The sequence below is a fragment of the Plectrocnemia conspersa genome, unplaced genomic scaffold (genome assembly GCF_051122295.1).
Source record: "Plectrocnemia conspersa isolate PC_06_02 unplaced genomic scaffold, ASM5112229v1 ptg000014l, whole genome shotgun sequence".
NCBI classification, from domain to species: Eukaryota; Metazoa; Arthropoda; class Insecta; order Trichoptera; family Polycentropodidae; genus Plectrocnemia; species Plectrocnemia conspersa.
The window spans coordinates 23,687,735-23,714,500 of record NW_028277178.1 but is presented as its reverse complement, the minus strand read 5'-3'; the positions used below and the strand labels follow the sequence as shown (position 1 = coordinate 23,714,500).

The 26,766-nt window shown below is 30.9% G+C and overlaps 1 protein-coding gene across 2 annotated transcripts in view; it reads right to left on the bottom strand.

Moving 5' to 3' along the window:
* Window positions 1-26,244, bottom strand: part of ec (ubiquitin specific peptidase echinus) — a 91,867-nt gene extending 65,623 nt beyond the window's left edge. The window contains exons 1-2 of one of the 2 annotated variants that reach the window (XM_088204397.1): window positions 25,906-26,244; window positions 539-778 (exon numbers count right to left, since the gene is read on the bottom strand). In XM_088204397.1, the coding sequence (XP_088060523.1) occupies window positions 539-709 (171 nt within the window). In that variant the 5' untranslated portion in view covers window positions 710-778; window positions 25,906-26,244. Of the gene's footprint in view, window positions 1-538; window positions 779-916; window positions 941-25,905 lie in introns of those variants that run through there. The other variant, XM_088204398.1, reaches the window with a different exon arrangement.
* Window positions 26,245-26,766: the final 522 nt, after the last annotated feature.

Genomic DNA, 26,766 nt, shown 5'->3' with positions numbered 1-26,766 from the left:
CTGAGCAGCAAAGAAAACACGACTAATTATCATATATTATGAGTAGTTTTTTATTAATTTTAATGCCTAATTAAAATATTTCACAAAAATATGATTGCAAAAAATATGTCGCAACGGTTGCTAATTTTTATATTTATTTGTAGCATAGAAAGGGTTAACTCGTAACTATTATACTATCATATTACTATGTTAAAAAAATATAAAATGCCATTTTGGTCATGAGGCCCGGAATCATTGTTTTCCTAGGGCTAATAAAAAGCATATATTATTATTATAATTGAAACTGTCGATTTATTACACGGTAAAAACAACCAGCTAGCAAGCTTAATTCTGTCTTATCGATCAAAAAACTTTAAAAACCACTGATCCAAAGTAGCACATGTATTTAAAAATATCACAACTCTACTTGCAACGAACACTTGAGTACATAAACGCAGTGGCCCATTTGCATACTCATCGTGTGCTTGATGCAAAACAAACGCGTATAAAATGTAACGTTCCCCACAATCGATCAGTCATAATCACTTTGTTGACTAACCTGTACTGCGCTGTTCAGGAAACAGTTGTTTTGGCCGGGCGCGTTCAGAAGGCCTTTGGTGTTTGTGAAGGTTCCGGAGTCTCTGGAAGCGTGCCTGGCGTGGTTCGGTTCCGAATCTGGACCGACCAGTTGCTGACCGCTGCTGGTCACCATGGTCGGAGTCATCATCATATCACTGTCATGGTCGTTGCTGAATCCCTTCCGTGTTTACCACTGTCCATCGTGGTGTGATTTCAAAGTCTGAAATACATAACAATGATTAAATATAATTGACATGATTATGGAAATCAATCTATTTTGAAGAGTAAATTTATTTTTCACGTATGAAGCATACAAAAAGTAAAATTAAAACAAAAATTTTAGACGAGCATATTTAACCTTTGGCCCTCTGATCAACTACTCTTATGAAAAAATTGTGATAAAATAATAAAATTGTTTTTTTTTGTATTTACATGAAAAGTCATGTATGTTGATTGTCTTTAAATATATAAAAATCTTTACGTAGCATTAGTTTTTTCTTAGAGGACTTTACTGGGAAAATCTAGATGCTTGGAAACATTCATCCAGATTTTCCCACTTATTTAATATGATACATAAATATGAGATGAATTTGATATATGCAATAAAGAGTTCTATTTTTAAATGTAAATACTTATTCACCATAATTTTATTAAGAAGATTACACAAACCCATCTATTAGCAAATAATTGTGGCGAATAGTTCAATTTAATATGCTAAACTAGACGATATAATGTTTTAGTGTTAGCTATCAAATTGAAACATACGCGGAGGTCTTTTAGAAATCATGAAAAATATATAAAACACAAAGCGTTCCTTTGACATAGTTCTCTAAAATAGTTAGCTGAAGTATAAACATATCTGGTGAAAACCATTGATAAATTATTTAATAAGATCCGTACTTCTGAGATAATAAAAAAAGGGTTTTGCATCTCAGATCACAACAAAATATTGAGGATCAACGCGTGCTTTTTTCCCTAGTGATTCTGTGTCAAGATAACCCGGTAGTTTATTCTTGAGAATTATTGGCTTTTGTGATGTTTTGTTCCCCAGGAATTTAATAAATAAATAGCCCAAAACTCGCAACGTTCTGATTTTATACTTGTTTGAAATCAGCACGACTTATCACTAAAAATTACAGAAAAAATAAATAAGCAGCTCATTGGTTTAATACGTTGCTCCCAAAAAAGATATTTGAATAATGGGGAAGATTTATTAGAACGTTTTTTTTATAATTTATTTAATCGGATACTGAAATAATTTGTTGACAATCAAAGCAAAATTGAACAAACATTTCTTCATTTAAAATAATAGATGTGACGAAATGAAGTTCTGCAACGAATCGGATAGATGCTACAAACTCAAAATCTGAATCCTCTATTTTCACAATTAAGCCAACATCAACGGAAAGCGAGCAATGTGTGTGTCTTAATATTTTTTACTATAATTGACAGTTTAATACACAAAAAAATCTGTTTTTATATAAAATCTTCCGAAAAAACGTAACAAAGCCTAAATTTATCATTTAAATTCCGCTACTGTTTAAATGGCTGATTTTTTTTTCAACGGTATCAGGAACAGAACTTGATAATGAATAGTAAATTTTATTTGCTTACTACATTTTCCCACCATCTTGTTTCTCTACAATATATTATAATAAATATATTCACTTTCCATAATAAAATAGCGTAGTTTATTTGGAAGCAAATAAATGTCTCAGAGTGCATAAAAATATAACTAGTTCAAAAATAGTGCTAATTATTAAGAGAAAAGAAAACTTCCGCTTATTTTCCAGTCAACATTCAAACAACAAAGGCATTTTCCAGAGTATTATGACTCAGTTTATCGAACATATATAATAATAAGAAAACAATCGTCATGTTCATACGTCATTTTAATTATCATTATCTCGATGCCGGGGAGAAAGTATTCTCAATCATTGTCTTCGAATATCGTTCACATGACACGACTGATGAGCTAAATATAGTAGCAACGCCTCTTGAGCAACCCACATTCTTTCTCACACAATTTCCTATTTTTTTTATAATCGATCCAGTTGAAATGTCAACGCCGATAGACCATAAGCATAATGGTGTCCGAATAATGGCTACTAAATGTCAAGGCGCTACACTCTTGATTCGTTTTTGACGCGTTCCCACAGCAAAAATTTGTGACGAAATGTCAAATATATATTAGAACGAGATTTCGAACCCTCTCTAGGTACCACTCGACATTTATATGTAGATTTGGAATTACCGAGCCGCTCTTCTACGCTTCCTTATGGGCAGTGTCGGATGAATATATTATAGATTGAGTTTTAAACTTTCACCGCTCGTTATGTTAAGAAAAAATAACTCAGGGACATTTGAGTGGTCGATTTGGAATTCAGATAAATTACACACTATGCATCATAGTCATATTTACTGTTGTCTCTCTTGACTGATGAGCGATTCGACCTTTTCAAGTGCGCCCAGAATTAGGGCTACATTCTTTGGAAAATCGCTGCCACAAAGTCACGTACTTGATTGTTGTTTTTTTTTCAATGCATAAAACGAATTCCATTGCATAAAACGATAATAAAAGAGTATTACTATACTGTATTACACAGCAATTATTATAAATATGTGCATAGGAATAACATTTATTTTATAATTGTTTTCATATTATCTTATAACGTCTGTGCGTGCATATATTTTTATAATCGATATACAACCATAAAATCTGTGTTAATTTGGAATAAATTTAAATGAAATAATAGGGTTCAGCCTTTAAGATTAAAATTTGATCGCATCCAATGTAGAAACTCCTCCCTATACAGTAGGAAGGGTCTAATTATTTTGTGTCGAAGGTCCGACACATTTTTTTCTTTTTGAGGGCTAGTATGCACGCAACATCCGCGAAGCCCTGGAAGGAAGTTTAACATTGAACTTTATATGAAATCTGATAAACAAATGGATCCATAGAAGAATAACTTGAATTTTTTGAGACAAATTAACATGCCTAAAATGCCGAAGAACGCACTGTGCTACTTTGCGTCCGGTTCGTCTTGTGGAACTAACTGAACATGTATGAGCATACGGAAGTTAACGTATTCTTAAAAATCTCTTAACTAAATAATATTTATTTTATCATATAATATAGTATAAGATACAACAAAGGAAATATCTCTACCGGTCGTTATGTTTTATTTACTCGTTTATTGCAATTACGCGTTGTGAAATTGCATATCGTTTGAAAACGTCATAACGGATTCTTAAGGTTCTTTTAATTCTTTACAATACAAAATTATACTATCATTTGATAGCCTTATATTTATAAAGAACTACAGTAATTTATAGTCATTTGACAATTTGATTTGTAGCGGTATGTTGTAATAATAATAAAAATGCGCGTATGCATAAAAAAACAAGGAAATTTATTGTATAAAATGGAGTAGAGAATTTTATATAATATATTGTATAAGTGCATTGTGCGTATCCAAATATATTTATATGAATCAAAACTGGTTTTACTATAGAAATTATAATAAAAAAAATGTTTATAACATTTTAATGTCCAATAGAATATGTTTTGGGTACATTTGAATGCATCAAAATAGTTTTAATAACTTGAATCATTAGTTGAGTGATTTGATAATAAATTTCGATTAATTACAGTATCTCTATATATTTAAAATAAATAAATATAACCATGATTTTTACGATACTATAAAAAAAAGGTACATATGATTGAACATTGATTACTAAAATCATTATATGCGTTTCGAAACGTCAGACGGCCAATATTCCAAACCTGTCTAACAATAGATCGATTACAGTAATGATGCTGTTTTTTTATTATATATTTATTTTTTATATGAAAAACAACATACCAATTTCTACACACATTATTAAGTATAGCTTCTGATTTTTTACAAGCTTTATAATTCGTATGATTCGAACGCCCGCTCTTACGTGTGCGTAACTAGTTTTGTCAGTAACCGTATAAAGGACGATTACTGAATAACTCTACGACAGTCAGATAGGTCGTAATAACCGACCCTGAGTAAACCAGGAATGCGATGATTGCATCGAGTACATGCGTAGACTCCTGAGGGTAATGAGCGATTATGGTAAAAGAAAGACTACTTTTTGTTACAGAGTTTTCAACTATTATCTCTGGGATGACATTACTACTATCTAAGACACTGGTCACGAAGTCGCTCGATCGAAATATAATTATCAGTGCTCATCAAAATTCGATCATGTATGTTTTGAATGTGAAGCGAACGAAAACAGCCTCCGGTGAACATGTTTAATTCAGTATTAATTCGGTTGTGATTCTTATACAAAAAGCAACTTAATCTCTCTGAACATATTAAATTTCAGTTATATTGTTTCTTGAATTGATAGATGAACTAGTTTTAGTTAGCGTCACTAGTTGGCTCACCCATGCCGGTTTCGTATTGCCCAATTCTTTCCTAATTATCATACATAAGCGCATTACAAGCGTAGATACAAGATGCACGAGCTGTCATCTTGTCGGCTCGTACAAATACCGGTCGGTAATAAATTGGATAGTATCAACTGGAATTATGCATTCGTGTGCTCAAGTGACGTGTTAAAATATTCTTATCGGGCCCGCGGATAAATGACGCAAGTGGCCGATGGCTCAATTCAAAAGAATAAGAAGAAAAAACACAGAGCAAGAAAAAAAGCATGGCCTATTCCGTGTTCGAAAGAGCTTAGCCCTCCCTCCGCCGTCGAAGAGTCTTGGACTTTTTTTGTACAGGTAATACAGAGTGGGTGCAGGTGTTCACCAAAACGTAAGCCGTAGAAGATCAGTGCCAGGGATATTTAAAAATATCGATTGCTTTTATTAAATATATAATATAAAACATGATCAGGCATATTAAATATTCAGAATAAGATGATTTAGCAAATTAAAAAATGATATTGCGAATAACTTGCTTTTGATTTTTAATTACACGCTGATTAATATTTATAGATGCTTTGAAAATAAAGTTTGAAATTATTTTATATTCACTAAAAAATAATTTTAGTAGTCTTTTCATGTTGACATTCAACAAAATTTCTACCATTAAATCTCACGTGGGTGAATCACCCATAAGCGATCAACTAATAATCAATATCTGTTCTCTATAATGTTCCAGTCGATCTTTCCGTAATTAATTTGTTGGGATATTTCTCCAGTCTTTCCTTGTATTTCCGTTTTGCAATTCCACGTCTTCTTTGACAATTTTCATTTTTAAGTTTTTATGAATAAAAAATTTGGAACATACCACGGAGTACAAATATAACTCTGAATTATTTTTATGCTAGAGTTGAATATCGCACATCTAAATTGGCGCAAGAATGGATTCGCATACAAGTAGAATTTTCTCACAGTCCTAGGTGCTTTCTTTTACTCCAAATATCGGTTTTACAGATAAGCATTCTATCGAGGCGAATCCCCAAATATTTTGCACCATCCGATTATGAAATTATTGCGTTATTTAATCGGACGAGAGGACACGTTTTCTTTCTCATGGTAACCGTAACATGAACATATTTTAGCTCGTTTGCCATTATTCTCCAAATATGCAGTCATTTTTGTATTTTATTTAGATTTGATCATGAGAAGCTATAATAACTGTCTCGTCAGAAGAGGTTGCGCAAGTAGTCCTGTTTGTATATATTAATACAGTACTGGCCTTAGTACACTGCTCTGAGGTACTCCAGATTTTATTGGACTAATACTTGATACTTTACAATAAAATATCAATCGCTTAGATATGCATTTATAATTTTATATAGATGGTGAGGAGTGCCTTTTTGATTTTATATTTTAATCCCATATGCCACACTTGGGCTTTAGTTCCTTTTCCTAACAGATAAAGTTTATTTAATCATTATCATTACCATTGCGTTGTTTTTAATAACAAAATAAACGTTACATAAGATGACTATTAATATTAATGCATAACTTTTTTTTTTAATTTTATAGTAGAAATTTAATATATTGCCATAATAATATTACACAAATATTCAGAATAGGTGCTCACTAGAAGATCAAACTTAAATTTAAGTATAAACATAAAATGCCTGAGCACAATGTGCTTTAAAGGAATTAATTAAATATTTAGTACCTCCAACTCCCTGAATGATTAGTAATTTATTTAATCGTTTTAACTTCCCTTTGTAAAATATAAAATGACAATAAACCAACAACTAGTACATAATTTTTAAATATGTAATTTCCTGTTAAATTTTAATGTAAACAATAATAAAAAAATTAAGTAATATATTAAACTAAACAAGCGAATAACTTTTACTTGATTTTAATGTACTATGTATTTTTCTGTAACGTTTTTCGATCTCATTTAATTCTAAGCATACTATATTTAATATTAAAAATATAATAAAAACCCACGAAAAAAGATGTTAAACCTCTGGCGATTATAAACGTGTACGCTCGTGCGTGTCTTACTAACACACACAGCTACACAAACCCAAACTTGGCCTGTCCTTGAAACGATTTAACCCTATAATCTTATGTATCCAGTCGGTGGTAGCGTGTATGGGTGGTTGTAAAAAAGAAACAATATAAACCAGATTTTCGATAGGAAAAGAGCCTTCTTCTTCGAATTAGTAGCGATCTAAAAAGTTGCAAATGTGCAAAAGCACACCTGGATACCGAAAACGATGCACCTTGCAACAAAGGCAGGTGAATGACGTCGATTCGCGATACCACTGAATACTAAATTAATTTAAAATATATTTATAATTATAGTTGTAAATCAATTTGCTAGCACGATTCGACACTATGGTTATTGGTAAATTGACCTCTTCTTTCGTCAGAACAACAGATTCTAGCTATCTAAATTATCATCTATGATGATTTTTAAATCTTAATTTGCTGCCAGAGCTCAACGCGCGCAAACGCTAATAATTAAAATTTCAGTTAATCGCATCGTCTAATCACGTTAGTCATTGTTTCATCGGACGGGCTAATTTCGCTGTGAATCGAGTTTTCTTTCTCACAAGCGTTTCAGCTTGAACTATGCTAGTGGGTGATGAGGCAATTTTTTTGGGAAATTCTCAAGAGACGCGCGTCCGCGATTACGGTTTGTAAAATAATTTGAGTTTACACTTCATTAAAAGACAATAAACAAATGTACAACGTAGAGAAAAAGAACGCAGCGAGCGAGCGAGCGAACACTTTGTTCAAGAGGAGTGATGCACTTTTCTTGTTTAAAAATAAGAATCAATTAACGGAGATATGGCTCTTAAGTTTCAAGATGTTTCGTTGCCACTTGAAGTCGGCGAAATCAGGCAGAGGCTACCAAGGTCGGCGGATGGACACCGTCAGACCGGAACAGACCAACCTACGCCAACAAACTCACTTGAACCTGGATGTCCAAAAAATAATATCCAACGCAAAGTTTCGATCTAAGGTCAATAATCCAAGCCGCCAACTACTGCTTTTCTAAAAAAAAAATTAATTTTAAATATAATGCTAAAAAAATGTTTTTTGGACTTATTCTATCTAATTCAAACTCGTAGCTATTCTGCAAGCTATTTTTGAGTCATCAAAATACAAGTTTTCATCCAGCAGCACATGCAATTTATGGTTCGATCACTGTCCATACAAATTAGCATATTTAAAACGCCTAAAGCAATATTTTTGCATTGTATATTAATACACAGCAATGTTCTAAACGTGTTTTTCAAGAACTTATAGTCGGTCATCGTGCAATATATTAATAATCTTATGAATTAAAAAAAAAATATTCGAGTAGGACGAATAGTTAATTGTAAAGAAATAGCTGTCTAAAAGACACAACAAGAAAATATTATATCACGTTGGCCAATTCTTTTGAACACTCAAAAATCAAATACAAGTATAATTCCTATTCTCTACTAATAAATAATATATTTTCTGATATAAAAATATTTAATAAATAATCTATTCATCTAAACAATGTGTCAATTCTGGGATCAATGGAAACTTTTATTAAAAAACACTAATAAATATAATTTAAATTTCTACATATAAAGACATCACATTTAAAAAAAAGTATATATTTATTTTTCACTTTCCTTAATTGAATAAAAGGCAATAAAAAACATGGCAAAATAGTAATTATTGATTATATGCAATATTAATAAAAATAAAACTAAAATGTATTTTTTAATAATTAACACTTAAGCTATGGGTATAAATAGTAGTAACACTACTGCATGAGTTTACATAGTTAAAACAGAATCGTTGAAAAGATAAATTATTTATATAAATTAAATTAAAAAGATACACTACCTCAATAATTTATTTCAAAATTCAACATTTTTGCAACAGCAATATGAGAAACATAGTTTAAGATCCATCAAAATGTTTTATTTAAATAAACTAAATTGGAAAATAACACATTTTTTAATCAAAGTTCAAAACAACAAATGACACATATATGCGTTTCCAGGTGCTAACGAGTTAAGATGAAAAATCAATAATAAAAAAAACTGTTCTCAACGGTGTTAGAATTAAAATACACAGGAAAAAAACTATACGTGAAATTCTCACTAGTTTGAATGTTATAACCATTATTGTAAAAAAACATTTTTGCAATAGCAATATGAGAAACATAATTTGAGAACAGTCAAAATGTTTTATTTAAATAAACTAAATCGATAAATATCACATTTTCAATCAAGGTTCAGAACAACAAACGACACATATATGCGTTTCCCGGAGCTAACAAGCTAAGACAAAAAGTCAGTCAAAAAACCATGTGATAAAAATATAGAAAAAAAATACAAATGGCAAGAATTACACAAGGAAAAATCACAAGCTACAAAATTACAGAGCAAAAATTGCAGAAGGAAGAAATTACACTAATTAATTTTAGTATTTTCGTTAATGACAGTAAATCCATTGCCATATTTAAAAACACTAACACAAATTAAAATATCTCATACTGCAATTTTTCTATACATATATTACTCAATTTGGGAAATATTTGATATAATCGTACAAAAAACAATGATACAAATATTTCATTATATAGTATATTATTTGCGCAATTATTATTTGTTTTATATTATCAAAATATAGATAAGCATCTGCTAAAATTTTCGCTACACGGCCTAAATTAATAGAAGCCGATCGCAAATACTCGAATATGTAAAATATTATTTAGTACAACGGATCATTTATCATAGTATTTTTTTTAAATCGTATATATCAACCATCGTGACGCATTGGAGTAACAGATTATATTTCGATGATCTTAATTTAATATAAATAAATAAATCAAAGAGAGATTGGTAAGTTTGGGTCTAGTTGATGTGTGTTTCTTAGGGTGGTTAATTTCAATATTATTACCGTTTCCTTAGGAACGTTGATAGTTGATCCGTTTCTATGATATTTTCTTTATTGATTTTAAAATTCAGGCATTGCGTGAAGCTTGCTTATGAAAGAAATAGAAAACGTGACCAACTAAAAAGCATTTGTATCGAATGTAGGGACATAAGGTGGTTAATCCGCCTTCGATCCGAGTGACCAAGATTCGTTCTTCTCTCGAATCTCCCACGGAGTCTTATTTTTCAATCACGCCTCGGCTGGCCAAGAAGCCGACTTTCAATTATAACAAACGTGTTCTTCTCGGCTGTAAAGCTTCCGGCCATATTGACAGTTAAGTCTGGCATTTTGTCCGAATTTCTCGAGTCACGTGCTTGGGCTTCACTCACGCTTCACTACTGTAAAAGTAGAGCGAATGTGTAATAGTAATTGCTCACTGTGTATTTCAATGGAACTTAAATGCGATCGCAATAAAATCATTTATATTATATATTGAAGCATATATCGGCCCAGTAAATACGCAGATAATATACAATTGATACCAAGTAGCAATTAGACCGGTTTTGTTCGGGTAATTTAAAAATGATTTTTTGTAGATTGCCTCCATGTAAATGAGTGTCGATAAGATACAGATTAATTGGATTAAAAACGTTCATGTGTACGAGAATCTTATCTTAGGGTACGAATAAAACAAGTTTATGCCTATAACGTTTAACATATAATCCAATCTTGATCCAATAAAATAAAATATATACAAAATAATGAACATGTATTTTCGCGGCGGGAGACTTTAACTCAAAACACCGCGATGGCGACTGAAGAGCGACAATTAAATTGGTAGAAACTTACGCGAATTTATAATAAAAGATAATATAAACTTAGAAGCTCCAAATACATCTACGTATATATTTATTTCGCCATGGATCAATTACATTGAGCCGTAAATTATATCCAAAAGGGCTTTGACAGAAAAATTACTACAAGAGCGGTGTTTTTGTATATTCTTTAAAAAAACTTTCGATCGCGTTTGACAAGCAGGCACTGTATATAAACTAACTGAATTATTTTTTTCACAATCTTTAGTTAAATTAATAAGATTAACTTTAAATTAAAAATTATATGTCAACTTTCAGACCCTCAAGGTTAAATTTTAAGACCTTTCCTATTCACAATATTTACGAGCGATTATCGAACTAAACCTCACAGAAATGATATCACCGCTTGATTCGATGACGACACCGCCATTTTATGTTCTTATCTAGCAGTAAATAAGCTTCAAAACATAATAAAAATGGTTCGACAAATGGCTAGTCACTGCGAATTAAAATGTATAACATTTTTTTAGTCTCGGCTTAAATTATAAACTTACCTAGAAATTTCATATAGTAAACTAATTCTAAAAAACTATACCCACTCTTTTGCCGCAAAAGTAGATAAAATATCAAAAACTATTACCTATCTTTAAATCTATATTAAGATCTGCAATTTTGTACGGGTTGAGGAAACATAATAGTGCCCAATAAAACTTCAATCACAACAAAATACTTCGTAAAGAATCGCATCAAATGTTCCATGGTTTGTCCGCAACTCCATATTACACGCGACAATTGGGCGACGGACAAATGGGCGATTCCGGTCAATTGGGCGACGGTCAATTGGGCGATGGTTATTTGGGCGACGGTCATATGGGCGACAGAAAAAAATTGCACGCTTTGCTTTATTGTAAATATTAATAAAACATACATTAAAATGAAAAAGTATATTAAATGCTAAAAACAATTTTATTTTCAAATTATTAACTCATATTATAATTATATACAATACCATGTAAATATTCTATGATATTTTTTCTATTGTACCTCAAAACTTTTATAAAAATTCTTTGGTCTGTTCTTTTTATAAAGATATCCATTCCAAACATATTTTTCCTTGTCTTTTTGACTTAATATGCCTGAATTATCCATTTATGAAGAATATAAACTGTGGTAACTCAAATTAGTCGTTCTCGACAATGATCTATAAAAACCAATTATCTATAAATAGCACATAAAATATAACCCACATGTGAATAAAAAGACACATTATTTTCTTGCTGTACTGAATTTTTTACCAAAAACACAATGACACTGTGACAAAGTGTTTTAAAACCACGACAAAAATAATTTTCAAAGACGTAACGAAACTTTTTGCGAACATTTTCAGTCAAAATTCAAAAGTATACTGAGCGCTAGTTATGGGTTTTTATATTTATATATATAACTACCCTATCTAGTTTTAAATAGATAACTGTAAAATATGCGATTTTTGTGAATTCGCAAAGTTTATTCTCACACTAATTTCCAAGGCGCAAAACATAAAAAAAATTCACGTTAAGGGCAAAACCCACGATAAACATTTATCATCGCTAGTTCTAGGTTATTATATTTATATATATAACTACCCTATTCAGTTTAAAATAGATAACGGTAAAATATGCGATTTTTGGAAATTCAAAAAGATTGTTCTCACAGTAATCTATAAGTCTCAAAACATAAAAAAATCGCGTAAAGGGCAAAATCCACGATAAACACTTATCAGCGTTAGTTCTGTGTTATTATATTTATATATAACTATCCTATCTAATTTAAAATAGATAACTGTAAAATATGCGATTTTTGGAAATTCCAAAGGTTTGTTCTCAGAGTAGTTTCCAAGGCTCAAAACATAAAAAAAAAGTCGCGTAAGGGCCCACTATAAACATTTATCAGGTAGTATACTTATAATAAAATTACCGACTTAAGCCGTGTGTTTTAAGTGTTTTATGATATCGGATAACTCTCTAAAATTCTTGAATAAAAAAAATCACTGTTTAATTTTTTATGATTAAATAAGCACAAATGATAAGTAAATATATACATACTATATCTTATGTAGGTATATTATATTTTGTTTAGACCAAATAATGTTTTCATCTTTTAATTCTATTCTAAAAAATATTACTTATATTTTCGTATGTACGTAAATTATGTATTTAATATGTATTAAATTATGTTAATTATTTAATTAATTATAAGATCATGATTTACATCACATTTATTTGTAATGCATTATTATTCTATCTCCCAAAAGACCGTCGCCCAAAAGACCATCGCCCATTTGTCCGTCGCCCATTTTAAATCGCCCATTTGACCGTCGCCCAATCACCGTCGCCCAATTGACCGTGTCCCTATTACACTGTGATTTAAAAATAGATACCTTACTTGAACACTTCGATAAATTAAACTTTAAAAACCGCGAGAGAGTTCAAACTTAAGTAGATATAATATTTAATATAAGAATCACCTTAGAAAATAAAATATGAACCACATGTGAATTAGTCATATCGATATGTTTTTCATCTGCCCATTTATAGTCACGCTTCAAAGCATTTTTTCTACTAATGGCAACGTGTTTCGTGTCAATCGTGCCCGAAACGCGATACACTCTATTGAAAACGGTATCATGCACGTTTCAAATTCTAGATAAAACCCCACATTCACACAGAATCCTACGTGTGAGCTCGCAGATGAATCGCATTAAACAGATAAACGTAGAAAAAAATCCCCTAAAATTTCAAGTGGTTTACGAAATTTTTCCGTTCCATGTAAACACAGAATGGTTTACGGTTTAAGTTTAAATTTGATCTAGATTTGTTTTATTGAATGTTTACAAAACCGGTCTATAATTGTAAACAAACCAAAGTAATAATAACAAAAAGCAGAAATGAACAGTCGACCCGAGTAGCCCGAGGCTTGGCGCGTGCTGCGATTCTTTGTTTGGGCCGACTGATTTCGCCAGAGATTTGCTACTCGCGGGTCGCAAAAATATTTATATTTAACTTTTCTTCAAATGCTAATACTACTGGCTAGTTTGTAATGAAGTCATTGTCAATATTGACAAACGCAATTATTTTCCATAGATTAAATATCGATAGTGTTTTTTATTAATGACTGAAATATTCCACTGAAACAGTGATATCGAACTCAGAATTTAATCTACAAGAGAAAGTTTATCCATTTCTTTGTGCCGGCGCGGCGCCAGTAATATGTGCAAGAAATGTAAGCAAACTGCACATACACACATAACGCGTTTCTGGTCGTGCAGAAGTAATGGAACTGGTTCAGTTCTTGACGAAAAATAAAAGCTCGCAAACATTGTACTCGAGGCCAGCGATCGCTGGAACACAACACACGAGGTCTTCGGCCTTGACTAAAATAAACTTACCAAATAATTACGTATTATACACGCACACAGCAACTAAACTACATTAGTAAAACCTACAGTAAAATTATAAATATCATATATATTTAATCTGGTGTTTATTTTTAAATTCAGCATAGATGATGCCTTGTCATCGACATTATATGTCACAGCGCATCTTTTTAAAATATTATTTTTTCAATTCAACAACATTTTCGAAACAAAGATGTGTAAATTCTGTATCATTATTTTTTTACTATAGTCTAGATTAAATATTAAGATTTTTAAAATTCATAATTTTTTGAGCTTCGGTACCTCACGACAGTGAGGTACCGAAGCTAGCGAGTGTGCGGATACCGGACGTAATTAAGTAGCACAAAATAAATCATAAAATATATTTTATTATATATTCCGATAAAGTTATTAAAAATTTCGAAGCAAGTATTTCATAAGCTCATTCTTTTAATTTAAATATAAGTAGTTTAGAGCAATAAAGTCTTAATCATAAAACGACAATAAACTAGGTGGGTTAGATTAGATTACATCGCGTCATTTAAAATACTTATTATTTTCAGTTGATAAAATATTTTATGGATTAATTGCGACTGTAAAAATTGTGAAAATATAGACAATGTGTCTATTACATACATTTAATATATAATAAAATATGTTCTATTAGCATAAGCGCCTTTTAAATAAGGTAAATTAGACGACCGCCTAGTTTGCGATAATATTGCACTAAGTCAACGATTTGTATTTTAGTTAATATATTTTTTATAATATTCTATTTTTTATAATTCAACTTGTGTCATGCGCGATGTACCTAAAAATAAAGTACTAAATTTTCCAATTAAATTTAGAATTAATTCGTTGTTAAACCGCTCACGTTTCTCGGCGGTCAATCACGATCTCTCAACATGTGTTACACGTAGCAAGTTCACATGTAAATTTATTAAAATCGGTTCGATTCCGAGGAGATAAGCATATTGTACGAAAAATATGCGTGAGCTCTCAGATCATAAATAAGCGTTAATATTATGGAAAGACTGGTTCTCGTCGGTGATAATTGCCTATTCGATTTTGGCAATTCGCAGAAGCTTTTTGTCAATATTTACGAGGCGATTGACTTTAGCCATAGAAATATGAATATACAAACTCTTAGGGAAAAGAATACGGCTCGTGTAATACGAGTCGGGTCACGACTTTTGCCCACGTTAACGGCCAGACTAGACGGGCGCCCGTTTTGCGGCGGCTCTTGACAGCTTTCAGATCACGACCGTAATAGCAAACAAAGTTGAACTTACGAATTACGCAAAACGCGCGTCTGGTAAACTAGATCTAAATCGGTTATATAAAGTCTGGTAGGTAACTGTAAACCTGGCCACACGTGGTCGCAACGTCTCGGAGGTTTCGAGCGGAACAACAACGAAATAATTGTGTCGTGTCGTAAATGTAATCAGCAGACAATGGACCAGCCGTGGGTTTTACTACTACTGCTGTCATTTCAGCCTATTGTGTAACTAATGATACGAGTACTTTATTCGGCGGATAAGCGGTAAATTTATTGCTCCGTCTTAGTGGATAATCGATTATCCGCGACATGTCGCCGAATGAGGCCTTCGAAAGGAGTCGATTCAATGTTTCAAAGAAAAAAATTGTGACTATTACTATGACAAAAATAAGTCACCTACCATATGATATTACTAGATTATGTATATCTTCAAGTAAATTCATAATGCAACGTGTGTCGCCTAGCAGAGCTACGCCGAATCGACTGATACGACCCAGGGAAAACCTTTTATCGCGTACGCCATCAAGTTATGCACAAGCTTTGAAATAAATGTTTATAAATGATTATAATTTATCATACAAATTAAATTTAAAATGATTTTTGAATATATTTTTAATATTATAAGATAACCACTAGATCAGTGGTATAAGTCATTTACTAATATAAATAAAAAAGTAAGTATATTCCTACACAAACGAATCAATTTAATAAAATAATTATAAATAATATGCAATAATCGGTATCTTCATACAAAAATAATTATAATCTAAATATACATAAACATATAATAAAATAAATCTTTTCTTTAAGTTCACTCATAGTTTGCCATTTTACTTAAAACTACAAAACACAAACGCGGTTCAAAGTTTCCTGGCTATTAAAAAAATAGATTTTTCTGCGTAACTAAAATTTTGGTACTGCACTTATTTATAAAGAAAATAAAATATCAGGATTTTTTTATTTTATTTTAAATTTATAGCACGTCATACATATTATTTGCTATTCACATGCATTTTTTGTATAAATTCATACATATAGGATTTTTTTTACTAAATATTTTATTACATACATACATATATGATCCTGATCATCTACCTATCTGAACCCAGGACACGAAATATGGCAGACTACGTATGGTTAAAATTTGCAAACAATATAACTATCATACATATACATATGCTTTAGTTTTTCTTTTATTCGTACAAGACTATTAAATCCTGAACATAATTTTTTAGAATCAAAAAGGTACTGCTCGCAATCAATCTTAACTTGTTAACGATCGTGTACGTCGAAACAAATAATATTTTGCCATATAATTTTTTTTATTACTCGGTTTAATGATAACTCGCAATAAAATAATTTATTATAGCTATCCAATTAACGTTTTATATTTTCGGTACATAAAAAGTGCAATAATGCTGTATGGCAAATTTCTAAACATAAAATCAGTATTCGCCGCTCGTGCATGACAACTGATTAAATGCCAGCACGCGCTTTACGAATTCGTATAAATATTTTGCATGTAGCGTTAACGCTTATTGCATAAATATGCCACTTTTTAATGAGATAAAATTTAAAAAAATAATAAAAACTATGGTAACTGGGGTTATTTTGCTGATGGAATTGATTCTAATGCAATCTTAAGTTATACAAAAAAAAAAATTAAAATAAAGATTCAGTTATTTTGCACTACATGTAATTTATTAAATTGACTGTCTAAAATACTGGCAGTAACTTGAGACTTCATTTTACGAAAATTCTCATAAAATTTTTATCTGCTGCAATTTTAAGAACAAGTAGTGATTGAAACATGTTAAATTCACAGCTGCATTCACAGCAGGTAGTGAAAAAAGGAACACGAATTTCGAAAACATTGACAATATGTTTTATGTCCGACTATAGTCATTTCGTTCCGCTTTCCTCAAACATTTGCCAATCAAAAAAACATTAAGAATGCAAAAATAATTATATTATCAAGTATATGGTAAGGATTCGTACGCTGGCTAAATTAAACTCAGTGGTTTTATGTAAATGTTATATTTGTCTATTTATTTTTATTAAATCTTCCGTTGTAAACTGACAACAATGCGTTACAACCGGTAAATCTGTACCAACTGAGAAAGCCAATCAGACATAATGAATACCTACAAGTAAGTATTAACCACCAGACTGAAAGTATGGGAATCGGTGACATCTATATTATTAATTATAAATTATTAAGTGCTTTACAATTTTTAATCAATAGATGTCACTGTTTTTTTAATAATGGCGCATTTTTATAAATAAAAATTCGAATCCGCAACCTCAGAGTTACTAGTCTGAGACGTTACGGACTACGCTATTGTGTCAATAAATCATACGTTAAGTTATTGGCATTTTTAAAAGTCACAGTTAATTAAACACGCATTAAATATTTTAGTCACTATTATAATAATATATCATATAAGAATATAATCCAACACGATAGACGAGTGGTATAAGATCTGAGCTCAAATCCAATATGGGTGTTTTTTTAATTTCTGACTTTCCTGGGAGATTGGAATTAGTGATTGTTATATAATTATAATTCTGATCGATGATCACAGATAAGGTTTACCTAGATTTTACTAATCTGATGATCGTGATGATAAATTAAAATTGAGCTGGGTCGTACATATCAGATATGTAAAATTCTCTAACAATGAGTTACTTTAGCTCATAAAAAATATATTGTATGTATTCAATATGTTAATTATTAATAATAAGTTAAATATTAATTCTAATATAATTTACATGCATATATATTGACCCAAATCGTTGTAAATGAAATCAGTCAAAATATTTTTTATATACAAATGTATATGCTGCAATAATATAAATACAAGCCGTATATTATATATATATATGTATATTTTTCATATGTCGAAATTTATCGAGAATTCTTGAGAAAATTGGAGCAATTTTTTATTTTCCGGGAAATGAAAAACATCAAGAAATGGGAAACACTACATAATAATAAATCATGACGTTTGTTAGCAAGTAGAATTGTTTTTATGTACATTAATAAAAATTAACTACACACGTTCGTATTGTCTATATGTATGTACATACATATACATATGTATGTATATATTAATAATTTCTTTATTAATTACTTTTACTTATTAAACTTTAATTGTATTTGTGCATGTATGTATATATTTGATACAAGCTTAATTGTCGACGAAGCTTTTATGGATTTTCTATACAAGAGACGAAGGAATTATAGTAAATTGCTAGATAAAAACAGGTTATAATGAAAATGCATGGGAGTAATAAAGGCTCTAAAAACATTGCACAAAAATAATATAAAAAAGCGAAACAATTATTAAGTTTATATTTTTTTTGACCATTTTGCACTTCGCTCCAACAATGAAGCAGGCATAATATAAGGATTTTGTGTCACTTATGAATTTAATAGTGCAGAAATCAGTTGCACCCAAAGGAGCAATTGAATCCGAATTGATCTGACAGAAAAAACCTTAATATTGATTTATTTCCCATGACTTATAATACTTTTTTAATTGAAAATAAAAAAGCGCATTTATGACAAAACAGCTTTGCGACAATTACAGATTTTTTTATTACTGTTGAAAATAGTAGTTTTTGATTTAAAATTCTCAAATATTAACGTTGCATGGGTAATTACATATTTAAAATGTAAAATATGCAGTACAACGCCCAAAAAAATCCGGCAAAAGTATAAAAATATTCCATAGTAATGATATTATTATGTAAAATATTTGTAGTTGCTTTCTAAAGTTTGTGTTGAGGAATATTATTATTATTTTATATTTATTTAAATTATCTACATAAATCTAAATTATACAACTATGTTTTGGGGCAATAACTAAACATTTCGTAAATTAACTGTACATTGAAAAAGCAAATAATATTATATAATAGTATTTTTAAGCATTCTGACACGAACACATAGAAAACATTAAAGAAACCTTATCGGTCAAAATACGATGTTTCTTCCCGACCTAAAACCGGTTTTTCACGTGATTTTTGTGATGTGTACGTGAGTTGACGTCTTTTTACTACAGGGAGGTTACTATTACACATATTACAAACACGTGTATAATAATTTTTGTGTAAACTACAATATAGTTAAAGATTATTTCTCATACAAAATCAGTATTCAAAAAGCATAACATACACAAATTTTAAGACATGCGTTGACTTGAAATAAAGCCCATCAATAAATATGTAATAAAAATAAACACTATTAAGCATTCACTCCTCGTACAGAAAGAATTTACAAATTGTGACATGAATATTACATTTAGGGTGTCAGTGTGATTAGAATGCGTTTTTCGGATCGAATCTAGAATCGGACTAAAAACAGCGATCGAAGTAATGAGATAATTACGAAAAAAAGCCGTTCCTTTTGTTACAATGTCCACATTCGTTAGCTCCAATCTCATGGGAACTGAGCGTCTATTTCATGCACTTTCACATTTCAATACACTATTTTTTTACGCGATTGTTCCCATGCTAAAAATAAAAGAAACGAAAAGAAGCAAATCGAGCGAAACTGCCTCAATTTCACAACTGATACTTTGGAAATAACTTTGTAACAATAATATAGAAGTTTTGCTCATCTTATTCTTAAATATATTTCTATCCAACAGTATAATTTTGATCGATATTGTATTTGATTTAACCAATGTTATAAAGACACATATTAACATATTTACATACATGACATTGGCTTTAAACTTAAAAACAATATTGTAAATTTACACCGACACTTTTATGTAATTAGTCGCATTGTGGTATAAACACTCGAGGTGTAACGGTTAAAATGACGTCAACCATCACATTTGTTACGTAGAAAAAACTCCAAAGAAGTTGGACGGAAGAGCCATATGAAGATAGTTTGAAGGCTACAAATATGGAATAACTTTTTTCGGACCAAAAGGAGCACTGTCGCCTTGAGCGGACTAGCCCTTCATTATCTGATGTAATTAAAATTATCTTCACTGCGCGTGGATACAAATTCCTGAGGTGTAGGTCGTTAAAATAGTGATATATTCCCAAGTAATCTAATCTAAATTGCGTCGTCTAAGAATCAATCGGTCCAACTAACAAAAGTGCTACTGGATGTAATTTACGATGGAACGCACAATTATCATAACTAGATATAGCTATGCGCATGCATACACAATGTGTCTTAAAATTACACAACCTCTAAAAAGCCCTATTGTTACGTTCGAATTACAAAAGCATTTCGTGTCTTTCCTCGTAATCAGGCCTGTCGAGAGGGGGGAGAGGGGACAAATTCCCGGAGCCCGCTTTTGAGGGGCCCGAAATCATAGCATGAATATATGTATTAAAAAAGTAAAAATCGACCACAAATAATGAGTCTGAACTAAACTTGTTTGAGATATATATGTACTGATTTATTTAAGGTATAAGTTCCTTCAGCTCTCTTTATACATACAAGAAATATAAGAAGCGGAACATTGCCTTCAAAAGCACCCACTTTCTAGGTAGTACTTTCAGAATAATCATTATTATTCTAAGGGACAGATTGTAGTTTTATGACGCGGCTCCGTTTGTGTTAAAATTTGTTTGCAAATAACTGTTGACTCTACTGCTTTTTGAACGTTTAAAAAATATTATACCTGAGAGAAAATATTCAACGAATATAAATTAGTAGCAGTAAATTTAGGTATTTGATCTGAATTTTCAGATCGAATACCTAAGAAAGAAGCAAAGAAATAAAAAATCAACAACAGCACCAGCTGAATTACATAAATTTAATGTTTTATAGATTGTATTATCGATAATTTGTCAACTAGATTTATTGCAGCAAAATAAATAAATAATACATTCAGTTTCATGTGGTTATTTCTAGAAAAAATCTAGAAAAAATAGTCTCGAATCTATCACGAAAATATTTTTTTAAATATGTAATTTCAGTAAAATCATAACGGAACATATTTTCTCTAGTAGATAAATATTTTTACCAGTGAACATATAAATTATTTGGCAGGTACTAGTAAAATTATATGATTTCAACTTTTCTATATGTAGTAATATATACATATATTTATTAATAATATATATACATATATTATTAATTTGCATCCGATGTATAAATGTTACAGTGAATGTGTATTTTTTGGTAAAGTTATATTTTCACTAGTTAAGTCCTAATACATTTTCACCATAGATATATATTTCTACTAGCGAAAATATAATTTAACTGATAGGCGCTAATATGCTGCTCTAAAATGTCTATAAAGCTCAGTTTGATAGTTGCGAAACGTCCATTTTCTGTTCAAACCCAAACCTAACCCAATGAAAGTTCTAAAACTTATTAAAGATTTAGAACTTTTATTAATAAGTGGAAGAATAAGAATAATAATAATACAGACATACATCGCACCTCACATATTGCTGCATAGTTTATGTGCATTTCGACATTACACTATGTTTTAAGAACATCATAGCTATCCTTACCAATTTTACTATGAACTTCTAATATAAGAGGGTTGATTAAAGTATATTCAAACCGAACTTTGGTCAATAGGGGAGCGTAAAAACAATTATCACTTCTCAGAAGGCAAAAATTCACGTCAAAAGTAATAAAATCGTGTTGGCGCCGTCGCAGTGGGAACGCTCGGTAACGAGCGTTCCCACTGCGACGGCGCTGACATGATTTTATTGCTTTTGACGTGAATTTTTGCCTTCTGAGAAGCGATAATTGTTTTTTGCGCTCTCCTATTGGTCAAAATTCGGTTTATATGTACTTTATTTGATGCGCACTCATAATATTGTTATAAAAGTACGCTTGATAATCGAGCGTTTTCACCGCGATGGCGCGATTTTATCGCTGAGCAGCAAAGAAAACGAGACTAATTATCCAATAATCATTATGAGCAGATATTTTTAATGTCTAATTAAAATAATACGCATAAAATATGATTTCAGTAAATAAATCGCAACGCCGGCTAATTTTTATATTTATTTGTAGCATAGAAAAGGTTAACTCGTACCTATTATTATTTATTGAATGCCATTTATAAATACAAATAAAATGTCATTTTTGTCATGAGGCCCGGAATCATTGTTTTCCCAGGGCCCGGGTTTGGTGGTCCTGCATTAAGATCGTTGAATATTTTTGGCATAAAAATTGTGTCACATAGCCATTCCAACACAATGGAAGATGGTACAGGTTAGCCTTATTCCAAAACTAGGAAAGAACACAGGAGACGTAAAATCTGACAGGTCAATTGGACTTTTGCTTATTTTATTAAAAGCTACTGCTACGAGAATAAATATAATACTACAGAAACGAAAGATAATCCCAAGCTACCAATTCAGAGGACATTTCAAAGACCGATTCTAATCTCTAAAATTCGAATCGAAGCACTTGATTTTCTTAGAATATATTTAGTATCTTTTTTTATCTCAAATTTGCTTCGTTTTAATTACCTCCGTGAGAAACTTTGCTATAATTACAACGTGCACTATTAACATAATTGAGTTCAACGTAACTTGTATTCAGACTAAATTGTGTATTGTGCATTAATTGGAGACGAATGAGATCGAGAATATGTTTTGAGAAAAGCAACACATTATCACTACGTCTACTATCAATACGATCAAAGCGTTTGAAATGGTTATTTCTTAGATAATTTTATAGTCTTAGCAGCGCCAGGTTTTTATTATTTTTTTACGTAAACACCAAGCAAAGATAATTGGACATCGAATTAAAAATTATGGCGATTCGAAAACGTATAATAACGATATAAGAAACGTGACTTTTAGTTCCCTATAAATAGGCATTCGAACGCCCGTGACCGAAATTACGATTACAATACAATTTTTGCACAAATGCTCACGTTACTATATTTACAACGTATAATTTGATTAAAAATAATAATCTTATATCAAAAAAAATATATATTGTGCAATGTGACTTATTCTTATATTATTATATAATTCTCTTTTTTATTTAAATTGTAGCTTAAATATGTAAAAGAGCAAATTACATAGAGAAAACTATCAAAAGTCTATACTTGTTTAACAAGCAATATTATAATAATGGTAATGGACATTGTTCTTAAATTTGATTAATAACTTTCCTTATAGAAAAGATTATTGCGTTCATTTTTAATTACAAAAAATGGTTTATTATATAAGAAACATTTTTTCCTAGCCCTCTGAGCGGTTTCGCCGTACATGTACGGTGGTCGAACTTTCGCTGTTTTGAGATAAATAATAAATAAAAAACATTTTATTTATATAATATTTTTTTAAATTTGATTGAATGTAAATTATTATTAAAGAAAATAATACCAATAATTTGAAGAGTAAGAAATAAATGAACATAATAAAAAATATTTTATATTGCTTTAAAAAAAAGTAAAATTTTGCAAACACCATTGCTAGTTCACAAAACCTACAAAAATAATTGTACATAAATTGTTGCCCAATGTGTATCTGAATCTACTTTTGTATAGCTAAAGCAATTATGTTTCATGTGATTAGTTAATGACAATCTTTCATAGACGCTGAAAGATTAACAATTAACAATTTTGACAAATTCAAACTCGAATTAGAGATATTTCAGGTAAATCAATTATCTAATGCTACTATCTTGTACCTAATGATTATACACAAAAGTCAATAATAATTTACGTAAAAACTTAACGGTGATGAACCAGAGAAGTTATACGAGATATTAGTTATTCGAAAAATCTAACACGATTATGATAAGTGTGATTTTTAATTAATACATATAAAGCTTTTATTGTATATATTAGTCCATTCCATAATTTATGCTTTAACATAAACAACATTTTTAGCTTTGTTGTGTATCGTAAAAATGAATAATCCTTCGGTATCCATACATAGCTGATCATGGGAAAAGCAAAATGATTTTTAATTTACTCCAGCTTTTAATTTCAATATTTTAAAGTTAAAAGACAGGTCGATATGTATTGACGGAGTGAGAGGAATGAAAACATATTCGTCTTTAGCACAGTTTTGTTGCTAAAATAACGTTAACACGTTAACGTATGAAATAAAATATAATAAAAAATAGTCCATATGAAACGGTGTAGAACCATCATGCTGTCCCGTCTTCGCGTTTTATTTTGTACATATACGAAAATTATATTTTTTTATAAATTAACGATAATTTCATTATTCTATCGGTGTTTGTTAATAGTATTCGTATCAATTATGCTATTTAATAATGGTATATTTTTGTTTCGATGTAATATCAATTAAACTATATTGAACTATAAGAGTTTCAACTCGCTCATAATGTGACAAATAGCGGTTAAAAATATCTGTAATGATGCATTAAATTTAGAATTTCGTTGCGGTAATTTTTCCATAGAATATCTACGCAATGGAGGGTTGTTAGTGAGGATATTAGGGCTACCATTAAAGCAGGTACGAGATTAATGTTACAGAAGCTATCACAAAAGCTCTATGTGTCGCCTACATCAGTTCACAGACATTTGAAAATTAGAAAATATGTTAATTTGCAGAATATAGATATCTCATAAATTGTCTGAGGAAAACGTCGCGTCACGAATTTCAATATGCCAATAATTAATGAAAATGAGAAGTGGATCTTTTACTTTAACACGCGACGTAAAAAGCAGCGGTTGAATGACAATCAACCCCCAGTTTCAACGCCCCAATAAGATAATGTAATGCATTTGGTGGGATATGAACGGTATAATTCATTATGAGTTATTGGATTATAGGCAGAAAATTACGACAGACATATAGTGTGCTCAGGTAATTCGTTTAAAATCGACTCGGAGCATAAAAAAAGACTGCTTTATAAATTAAAGAAGGGTAATTTTACACCAAGATAGCGCTCTCCTTCACGTGTCCAAGAAGAATGGATTTTATTGGAAACTCCTTTCTCAACCACCGTATTCTTCAAACATTGCTTCAAACGACTATAATATATTTGGATCACTGCAACAGTTTTTAGGTTAAAAAAATATTTTACAAAAATGGATATAAAAAATGACATTATTGAATTTATTGATTCAAAAAATACATTATTTTTCGAATCAAATATTAAAAAATTGACTAACATATGAATAATAATTGTAGAAAAAGATGGAGACTATATAATTAAGTAAAAGTATGACACGTTTTAATTTTTAACGCATTTAAAGCGCACCTTAAAAAACGCAGAGTAATGGAATCATATATATGTATGTATGTACAACATGTGACATTTACGTATATAATATATACAACATCAAAATATTTTTTTGAGTTTATAAAACATGAAAAAACAGGAAGCCTCTTTTATTTACTACCTTTTGAATTATGTCAGCAATGGCAATAAGATTCGTATTGTATTTCAAAAAGGGTGCGTTAACATTGGAGTGTTTTGTTAGTCGGTCGGTCAATCGTCAATCGCACGTGTTGTTTTGCTACGTCGGCGTGTTTTTCACGTTTATATATACTAGGTACATAATATAAACATTACCTTGCATCCAGTCGGAATCCAATATGAACCGGAGCGTTGTTTTTTATCACTGTCAATAAAATAGCACACAAACACACATGCACGCGCGATATTAATTTAGAAAGTTTCGCATATGTTCTTTAGGGGCATTGTTCTTTAGGCGAAATGGCTTTCTAAATTTGGTGACAGTCCGAGGCGAGAGAGACGGTGGAACGCGTGCACGCACCGGTTTTTACCGGTTCCGGGATGCGGGATTCGTTGCACTTTCGCACGAGAACGTCGCGGTAGATATTCGGTGTCAACGCAGACGAAGGCGCGACGAGACGCACGACCGTCGCGCGAACGAGCTCGAAGACGAATAGGCGCGCGGCCGGTTCTCGCTCCTCGCTCTTCGGTTTCCACGGCTTCTTCCCGCCTCGATTTCTACGCGTCGAGAGGCTGGAAACTACTAGGGACCCGAATAATCTAATAAGAATCTAATGCGTGGTGACATCTTGAATATAAATGTATTACTGTGAAGAAAGAAAATAAAAAAACAAAAGACATAGCAACAGCATATATAATAGTAGGTTGCTATGTATGTCTAATTATTTAAATTTTTATTATATATTTGTTTGTCGGTTTTAGTTAGATTTCATAAAAAATATTAGGTATATTTTTTAATAAATATACCTATTGCAGAGAGCGTAATAGCGGGATCGGACGGGAAAATTCAATGCAGTATCATCGACTATCAGAAGACAACCCCAAAACCACCCTCAGTCAAAATGTTAATCTATATATTTATGTACATGCATAAATATATATGTAAAGGGCGTTTTTTAAAGGTTTGTTTTTCAAATTGGCAACTCTTTTTCCAGCGATAGTCAAATTGACAGCTGA